General features: G+C 36.6%; 1 protein-coding gene across 5 annotated transcripts in view; it reads right to left on the reverse strand.

Annotated features, from left to right (window-relative positions):
• LOC132110452 (cytoplasmic polyadenylation element-binding protein 3-like) overlaps positions 1–10,269 on the reverse strand; it is a 32,724-nt gene extending 22,455 nt beyond the window's left edge. For 2 of the 5 annotated variants that reach the window (XM_059517072.1, XM_059517071.1), the window contains exons 1-3: positions 10,065–10,269; positions 6,786–7,495; positions 3,562–3,646 (exon numbers count right to left, since the gene is read on the reverse strand). In XM_059517072.1, coding sequence (XP_059373055.1) covers positions 3,562–3,646; positions 6,786–7,495; positions 10,065–10,104 — 835 coding nt within the window. In that variant the 5' untranslated portion in view covers positions 10,105–10,269. Of the gene's footprint in view, positions 1–3,492; positions 3,647–6,785; positions 7,496–9,138; positions 9,276–10,064 lie in introns of those variants that run through there. The other 3 variants (XM_059517069.1, XM_059517067.1, XM_059517070.1) reach the window with 2 other exon arrangements.
• Positions 10,270–10,277: the final 8 nt, after the last annotated feature.

Raw genomic sequence — 10,277 nt, forward strand, 5'->3', positions numbered from 1 at the left:
TTTAGTGTCAACAGATAAAACTTGAAATTAAATTTTAACTTACTGTTAGTTTGTGTTCATTGTAATGTTGGTGCAAAAGATATGAAAAATTACAAAATAAAAAAAATGAAAGATTTTTCATGATATAACCCCTTAATGTAACCATCAAAATGTGACTTAAGTTGCTTGGGGTATATTTGTACCAATAGCCAAAATTATCGATTTTTCTTTTATGCCAAAAATCATTAGGATATTAAGTAAAGATCATGTTCCATGAAGATATTTTAATTTCCTACCGTAAATATATCAAAACTTAATTTTTGATTAGAAATATGCATTGCTAAAAACTTCATTTGGACAACTTTAAAAGACGATTTTCTCAGTATTTAGATTTTTTTTTCACCCTCAGATTCCAGATCTCAGCCAAATATTGTTCTGTCATAACAAACCATACATCAATGGAATGCTTGTTTATTCACCTTTCAGATGATGTATAGATCTCAATTTCGAAAAATGTATGCTTAAGACTGGTTTTGTGGTCCAGGGTAACAAATACTGCTGGGTTATAAATTATTTATTCATGCACATTGCTATTTTTAATTCATGGCTTCTGAATTTTTGATAAAACCGTTTTTTAAATATCACAGCAACCTCTCTGATGAGATTGTCGCAATTAATAAACAAAAACAATCCAACAAAACAATTGCCAATGGACAAGATCCAGTTCCACCCCCATTTCACTTGGATATTAAAATCACAATAGGGAAGAAAAGATTATCACAATTTCCGTTTTATAGCAGAAAACCAAAGGATTTGGAGTGATGAGCCTGTTTTACAGGACCATTGATCTGCTAATGACCTGTTGTAACCTGACCAACAACAACATCAATGTCATGACAAGCAGATGGTGAAACTGCATTTCCCATGAGAAACACGATCACTATTCGTGCAGATGCAGGATGGGAACAGGTTTCTTTGGAAATTTAAGTGGAAATGTTTGGGAAGGACTTTAGAAGTTCCAGTAAAGATTGATTTGATGCAAATATTTTGCAGACTTTTTTCTGACTGTAGTCTACTTTACTAACACGTGCTCACCAGTGTTCATTTTGACAGCAAATTTTGATTTAGACTAAGTGACAAAATGCCATTTAGTTTTAGTCATATTTTAGTCTTCTGAACTGTTTTAGTTTTAGTCAACTAAATCTACAATATATTTAGTCAACTAAAATCTAATTGGTTTAGTAAGAGTAATGCATTTATTAAGCATTTCTGTCAAATTTCCAAACTCATTATATAAGTTTGATAATATGGTTTTATCATGCAATACAGACAAAGATTTAACTGTGTGGAACACAACATGCCTTTATATTAAAATGCAATAAAACCACTTCTCATAAAGGAACAAGAACAAGAACATGGTCCTGCTTTCAATGAAATAACAATGGTTAAATAATAAGGTCTTTCACACCACAGAAACCTTTTCATAGTACCAGAACTAATTGTGGAACTACCCACTTTTGGGCGTTTTCACACCTCAGGAACTAGATGTGATTTTAGTACCGGACTGCCTTTTCCGCAAACCAAATTAGATCCTACTCCGAAGCAGGGTCTAACCAGCACAACTAGTACTAATTGTGACGCAAGTTGACACTAATTGGCCAGACACGCTCGAAAACGCCCTCACCCGCCATGATTTAAAACGCTGTGTAACATACTGTAAAGATTCTTTCAACTTATTTCGCAAGTATGATGAACAGCGATAAATATACGGACGCTAAAGTGCAGGCACTTGCAGCAGATGTTACACTGCCAGTTGTCGTTGGAGATTCTTAATCCTCCTTTCGCTTCTTTCAATCGCTTTACGTATACGTCGAGATTCCATGTCCATTATTGTGAAACCCGCAAGATGCAACAAAAACACAGCTCCGATCACAGCGTTCCTCAATCCTGCTGTTGTTAATGCTATTCTTCTTTGTTAACGTTGTTGAACACCATGCACCATGCACATTTTCTCTCTTTCTTTTGTTGCTTGATTAACATTAATTAACAGCAACTAAATTTGGCTGCTGTCTCTTTAAAACCGAATACACGAGTGCATTATACTGAAACACATCCGATATTCACCCAACTGTTTACGCTCACTTGAGACGTAACTGAATGCGTTTACAAGAATGCTTGTCAAAACGGACAGGTCTACATAACTTTGTGTGTATTTCTCTGAAAGAGAGCTAAATTGAGTCGTGCACTGTGTGAGAGGTGCTTTTCTGTGTGCGTGATTCAGGTGTGTGCGCCCCGAAAAAAAAACCCGGACCGAGTTCTTTTTTTGCATTGTCATGCTTTTCAAATTTATCCATGACTGCTCCTCTCTTACTCGCAGATATTGACAATTTTGAACATGTAGGCTGATCAATCAAAGATCAATAGGCTGGTACAGTTAAAATGTTCGCATTGAACCTCATTACCATGCAAGAGATTCGTTCTGACTGCCCCTCCCTAACATTTTCGTCTGGTTTTTATTAACTGACTAAAATGTCAGTAGATTTTTGTCATAGTTCAGTTTAGTTAGTGAAAATATGTTGTTATTCATCAACAACATTAACACTGCTGCTTACCGGAGCAGTTTGCCAGGTTGTCTGGTAGTCGGTCAGGATATTCTGCTCTACATTTCCAAGGGTGATCACTCAAGAATTCAAATCCTGTAACTGCCAGATTCATTCCCACAGACACATACGACCCATAACTATCCAAATCTATTCCCACAATGAAGCTCTTCACAGCTATATCTCCCAAGACGGGCCCCTGATATGACTCTCCATGCATCCAGCACATAAAAACAATTTCCCTCTCCTCCTGTTTTACACGCTTCTATTGTCTACAAGAGGAAAGCCATCTCTCATGACATCCCATGAGACACTAGCGTGATCTTAAAACATCATATGATTGATTTTCCCACAACAGATGAGAGAAGCTTCTAATCTTTCCCTTCAGCAAACGGACTGTGCAGAATCACGGAATATGGTACTGTTCAAAATTATGGAAGAATTGACGTGAAAAATATACAAATACAAATAAATAAATTTGACAAAGATTTCTAATATTTTCGGAAGACAGTTGTATTTATATTATTATTGCACTACTGTATAAAAAATGGGGTCTCTTATGAAAGAAGTTTCTTATGCTCACCAAGGCTTCATTTATTTGATCAAATATTAAGTGTCTTGCTCAGGGACACATTGGTGTCTCACAGTGGATTCGAACCCGGGTCTCTCACACCAAAGGCATGTGTCTTATCCACTGTGCCAGCACCACAGTGAATAAAATATTATATTATTTTCAATATTTACTCAATATTTTGCAACAATTACTTATAAATAACAACAATTATTGAAAGACAATTTAATACAGCGGCAGAAAAATAAACCAAAAGAAACAAATAACCATATTTAAAGCCAATGCTTTGAATCTTTAGAGACCAAAAGAAAACAGAAGCATGGATGTATAAATAGTCCTAACCTGCAAAATGATTCCTCCATATAATATCAGCGATAGTCACTGGAGGGCCAGCAGCAGGGTGATGTTTACCTTTGTCAGGGTTTGTTCCAATCATGTCCATTAAGGAGGTCTCCAAAGTTTGCAAGTTGAATGGGTCAAAGGGTCGATTCCGTTCCTGAAAGACAGAAGGACTGGGTCAAAGGTCAGAAGTTAAAGATGAGCCACTCCACCACCATTTCACAGCCTTTCAAATTAGCATCAGCCCTGAGGTTTCAGGGCCAAGTTCAGATCTAACAGACACCCACAATCAAATAGTATTGAACATTCTACATGTTTTTACGGTTCAGTAGAAATTTTAAGAATGTATGTAGTGTTGAACAGCAACATTCTACACTTCTGTAGCTTATTTTGACCAAAAACCACCCACATAGATAAGAAGAAACCATCTGACTGGTATGTAGTGAGTAACCACAGTTTTGTTTTACATTACCGTATGTTTTGTCATTTATGGGTGGGTAAATCGGAAATCTATGGAAGCACATTAGAATTGTGAGATAAAATGTCGCAATTACCTTACTTTATTTTTTATTCAGTGGTGGAAACTGGCTTTTTTTTTTTACCACCAAAAAAATAGATAAAAATAAAAAACTATTAAAAAATAATTTATGTTAACTGAAATAAAGCTGAGATCAAATTGAATATAAATATTATATTAAAGTTAAAACTTTTGCGAAATTAGAAAAATATAAAATTAGAAATGCTGCTTTGGCTACTAATGAGTTAAAGTTCTAAAATTAGAGAAATGAAAATAAAACAACGTTAAATAAAAATAGAAACAAAAAAACGAATTAAAACATTACAACGGCACATTACAAAATTATTAAAACTTATACTTAAAATTAAAACTGAAACTATAAAATAAAACGGTCAAAATATAAATAAATACTATAATAATTTATAACTAATACTAAATAAGCACTGGTCCATACATAGCTAGAAATTATATATATATATATATATATATATATATATATATATATATAATTATTATTATTATTATTATTTATATATATATGCTTGAAACAAAGGGACAAAACAACAGTGAAGTGAAAATTAATTAATTAATTCTTCTGCGAAAGTGCCCTCCAGTGTGTGTGTGTGTGTGTGTGTGTGTGTGTGTGTGTGTGTGTGTTCACTGCTGTGTGTGTGCACTTTGGATGGGTTAAATGCAGAGCACAAATTCTGAGTATGGGTCACCATACTTGGCTGAATGTCACGTCACTTTCTACCTCGTCTTTTAAAGAAAAATGGACAAAATAAGAATTTCACTGTACGGTTGACAATAAAGATCTTGCATTTTTATAAAAACAGCTTTGTTTCCAGACAGACTGGTAAAAATATTCAATCCGCCAACTAATCAGTTTCGTCAGCTCTTGCCATTTTTTTTGGTCAAAGTCAAAAGACTGTCAGTTTGTAGCAAATGTTTATATTCACAGTAAATGAAAGCACACTGGAAATATTGCCTTGGGGCAACAACATTATGTTTTATGATCAGAAGTACTATGAATTTCTCACTCGTAATGTGGTGCATGACTACTGATCATCAACTCTACCTCAATGCTTCTTCTCCTGCCCTCTTACTGTCGAACACTATTCAGGTGAGATGACTGTGTGCAATTAAACAGGTTAATGACAATGAGCGAGAGAATAAAGAAAAAATTGACAGAGAGACTAAGCTGGTGAATGTGTGTGGATGAATACATCAGTGGGCAGAGGCCAACCGAGGGAAGCACATTGTTTGCACATCGAGCCCATTGTCAAGCAACTGGCTGAGCATTCAAAAAGCGATATTTCCCCTCTCAGGTTCCAGATAAAAATCTGCCCACTTTGTGAAAATCATGAGCAATCAAAACGCTGAGCTCTTCACTTCAGTCACTATCAGACACGTGCCACACATATTTCAGCATTAAACAACTACACACACACACACACACGTTACATCTTGTATTGTGTCAGCCTGCTTGCATACCTTATATAATTTACCTACTAAACTAGAAACTACATATATTCCTAAACTGTTGTCTGTCAAATACTTTAAATGTGTTATTGGCTATATGTTTTATTTACTTTGCATCAATGGAGGCATGAAATGCCCTTGATTTGTTTTTGTTTTTTAATAAGGATATGCATTGCAGACATTCATGAAATGATGACAAAACTGATGTACAATATCAGGAAACCGACAGCATCGTGGGCATAAGTGCATGAAATCAAACTTAAAATAAAAATTCTCATGTGAAAAACACTAGTTGTTGTCTAATATGTGTTTTTCAATGCCTAAGGTAGAATGGAATGGTGATATAAGCTAATGCAGTTTAATTAGGAATGCAGAGATGGAACAAGTTCAAAATATTTACAAAATCCACTAAGATATTTCTTCTCATGTATTTTTGCTACAAATTTCAATATAGAATTGATTTGGTTCACTACATTTTTACTGAAGTTCATTTACATAGTGCAATATAAACAAAGTCTGTTTATCAGTGTGCATGACTCATCAAAAAAAAAAAAAACATTCATGGGCATTATAATGTCTTACAATTATGGAGAAAAACATTGCATCATACACAGCAGAATGCGGTAATGGTTTTACAATCTTAAGAATTGAGATTGATCTAATAATAATATCTGAGAATATCATGGTGTCATCAGTATGCAATAATGCTTCAGTTCATGACAGCCAGTACAGGCCCCGCCCCCTCATTCAACAAGCACCAATCAGATTCGAGTGGTGTTCCCTTTAAACGCCCCCAAAGAGTTGCAGGAGTGCTTCTGATGGGAATTTGAACCCTTCCACCTTACAGTGACATTTATAGAAACAGCTGTAAAGTAATTAAAAACAACTCTTCCTTATAGTCAGATAAATACATAAAAGATATCACAATAACAGATATTTCTGTTTTGGGTCTCAGCTGTGGGCACATAGTAATTTTCTTTAAATATATATATTAAAAAACGACATAATGTTTTTTTATTTTGTTTTATTACGTCTGTAAATTGTTTTATTATTATGTATAAGTGTCTATAAATGAACTTATTTTACGACTTTTACATGCAGTTGATGTCTGCAAAAATTATTTTATGAATATTTTGTTTGCATTATTTGTCATATTATTTAGCATTACTTTCATAAATTATGTAAATCGTACATTTTATTCCTATTATAATACATGTTTATGACTTTTACAGATACATGATGTATTATGTCCTACTTTAATGCATTACATCTATGTTTATAAGCTCAATAAGCTCACCTGAAAAGGCAGCATGTTGTTGCTGTTGTCGGTTCTGAAGGGTCCCGGAGGCTCGGAGATCATCCAGGGTTTCTGCAGGGCTCCCGGTCTCTGGTATTTCGGGGGCGCGATGACATTGCTCGGGAAGGGCTTCTTCGTCGGGGAGATGGGGTTGAGCTGAGACGGGACGCCGAGCGCTCTCCGCGGGTCTCTGCCGCTCCAGGGGTTCGCCGCGGAGCTCCACGCCGCGTTCTGATGGTTATTCCAGGCGGACGAAGAAGCGGACGACGCGGACACTTTATTGATGAGCGTCTGGTGGTTATAAGGGCTCCTCTGGTTCACACTCAGAGGAGACCTTCTCATCTGCGGAGAATAATTACCCCCGAACACCGGGTTGACGTGATGGGGAAAGTTTTGAAAAAGCATCGCCCCGTTTACAGACGGAATCCCTTGGAAAAAGCCTTCGTCTACGGTGTTGGTGGACCAAGTGCTGGCGAACGACGGCGAGAGAGAGGAATCCTGCGGGAAACCCGCGGGAGTGCCCAACCCCGGTAACACCGGAGACTCCATGGCGAGCCGCTCGTTGTGACCACCGGGGTTCTGCTCGTCTGGGACCGGAGGCTCGGAGGGGGTCGGGGTGGTGGATGCAGGCTCTGTATTTAACGGCTCTTGGTGCTGGTGAGGCTGAGCTTTGCTTTTGTCCATCAGTAAATCATCCTGCATGTTTTGAGCTGAAACACAGATGATCAGTTATTATTGATCACAGCGATCTGGCTGGGAGTTTTATTATAAATGAGCCCCTGATCAGCCATGTAGCTCTCGGGATCTGTCTGCGGTCCGCTTTTGTCCCCCTCACAACACGAATAAAGGAGAGAAAAGCTCGGAGGTCACAGATAACCACCAATTTACGCCACGTCTCGTTTTCCTCTCACCGGAACTCCAGAAAGAAATGAGAAACTGATTCTTGTTCCTGTTTTTTTTTCCCTAACAAGCCCCGCCCCTCAATTTGCATACGTCAATAAATACAGCTGCGTCCTTCAACAAGGTTAAAAGAGACACGCTCTATAGTGTTTTAATCGCATAAATATGCGAGGAAAACAGGTTTGCAGAATTCACTTTTAAGTATGTAGGCTACAGTCATTTGGTATTAGATTCACAAGGTAGACTTTTGACGAATGACAGTAACTTAAACACAAAAGTTATTTTCCAGACTAGTGCTAGTAGTAATTAATTTTGTTCATTCGGTGCATTACAGAATACAAGCTGCTACTTCACGTGACTTCATCCCTATACAATATAATGTGCAATAACTTTTGTGCATATTATTGTGTCAAACGAGTTTGTTGTGCTGTTTATGTCTATGATGTCTACATGTTATCACAAATGTAACTATTTATTGTTATGTGTAGTGCAGATTATTGTGCATCTTTTGTGCATATTTATAAAATCAGTAAAGTACATTTCTAGCTCTCTAAACCTAACAAAAAATAAAAATAATAATAAAAGCATGTACAGTTCTAAGCATAAGTTTGCAAAGTAGCCTATATGTTCAGACATTTTGACTGGGTGTACAACAGTCCATGGCACAGCTCAGCAACTAGGTTATATTTGCTGCAGGATCTTGGGTTACACCCAGCAGTGCTGCACAAAACATCTACGCAACAGAAATCCCAAAAGCTCGGGAGGTTTTTATTTTCTACTTTATGGGATTTAGTCTGACTGTATCACACTTAATGTATCTCTTTTTTGCACCCTTTAGGAATTATGTCTCATGGATTTTAAAACTATTTTATGAAGGTCTAGACTGCCATTTCTGTATGCAAAACAGATCGAACGAAAATATATTTTATTCAACCATATGAAAAAAAAAACAGATTTCTTCATAGGCTACCTCTTGAGGGGTTCTACGATGCCAAATATATTCCCACGAAAAACAGGCCGAGAATGCGACAGTTCCAGCGAGCCAGATAGATTTATGATCTCAAGCTTTAATCAAATTTAATCAGAATAGACGATCGTAACAAGATGAAGAGCGTTTCTGCCAAATATCCCGTCTGTTAATCCTCGTTTTGCTGCATTAGAGCTGCATATTCAAGGTCATTACAGAAATCATCACTTCAGAGCACCCGTTAACCATCTAAAAGACAGTATAAATAATATTGCTTTATCCCGGCACAACACATGCACGCATATTATAATGCATTTCTAAAATGCACCGGGTTATTGGAAAATAAAATAAACCAAATCCAACACTTTAATCCGCCGCAAACAACTCATAGAGTAGCTACATTAAACACAAATAACATGCATCTGATGGGTTGACTTTTTTCTCTCTTGCTTTCTTTTTTCCCGCTGTACATGAATCAGACTTTACCTTATCGTTCACCTTTTGGGACTCTGTAAATAAGGCTATTTCTGTTAGTTTCGCCTGGGTTTTGATATGACAAATGAGCTGCCCTTCTGCAGTCGCCTCAACAGCTGATCGACTGCGGCGCATGGCTGATGCACTGAGGGATTATGGGAATTGTAGTTTTTTCTATCAATACTGCCATCAAAACACTATATGACATGTTGTAAAGCTTATAATAGCTATATTATAACATACAAATCACAGGTGAAACCTTTTTCAGCCTTTTAGGCTACAATATATTTTGGTCCCGAGGGTTTGGCCTTTATATTGCCTATAGGCCTATTAAAATATTAAAGACACAATATTTTAAGAATATATTGTTTTATTTAACAAAGTATAGCCCCCTTATGATATAATATATTATATATAAGATTGTATTATATCAAACATCAAGATATTCAAAATCAAAATTCTAAATTAACATGCAAGTCATGCTACTCGGCTCCTGTCATAATGGAAATTTATTTATGATACTATTCATTAACTAATACAAAATGACATACAGAAAATATGATAAAATGCCAAAAGTGATTGAAATTGACCAAGAGTAACCAACTGGCTAAGCTTTTCAATATGGTTCAATTATAGGGCATTTCCCTATAGGAGAATAGCAGAGTTAATTTTACAGAAAATAGCAGAAGATGCTTGTCACGTCAAGTCTCATGAAGTCAATAAAAGCTAAATGAACAAAAGAAAGGATCAAAATCAAAACACATCAGCAATAAACAAACACCACATAATTACCTAACCATATGCTATATGAAATGGAAAATGACTGAAGCTCTCACTCATCATGTTTGTTATTTCTGGATGCTCTGCCATGTTAAATAAAATATGCATTCAAATCATTTAGAAATTGTAGCCTACTGAAATATGTTGACTCTCCTTACCACAGTACGAGGTATTCTGAAGCCAAATATGTATCTTCATGTTGCTCCAGCAGGCGTAGTCCCTCTTGCTCTAGGCTGCCTGCCTCTGCGAGAACATAAATTTTTATATTTTTGGCTACATGAAATGAAGACTACACGTCCCAGAGTGCATCCGTGCTCTCGCGAGAGTGAAGTTAACGCTCGCACAAGCGCGTTGTTGCGTCCCCTCGCGTT

This window comes from Carassius carassius, chromosome 30 (assembly GCF_963082965.1).
Source record: "Carassius carassius chromosome 30, fCarCar2.1, whole genome shotgun sequence".
Taxonomy (NCBI): Eukaryota; Metazoa; Chordata; class Actinopteri; order Cypriniformes; family Cyprinidae; genus Carassius; species Carassius carassius.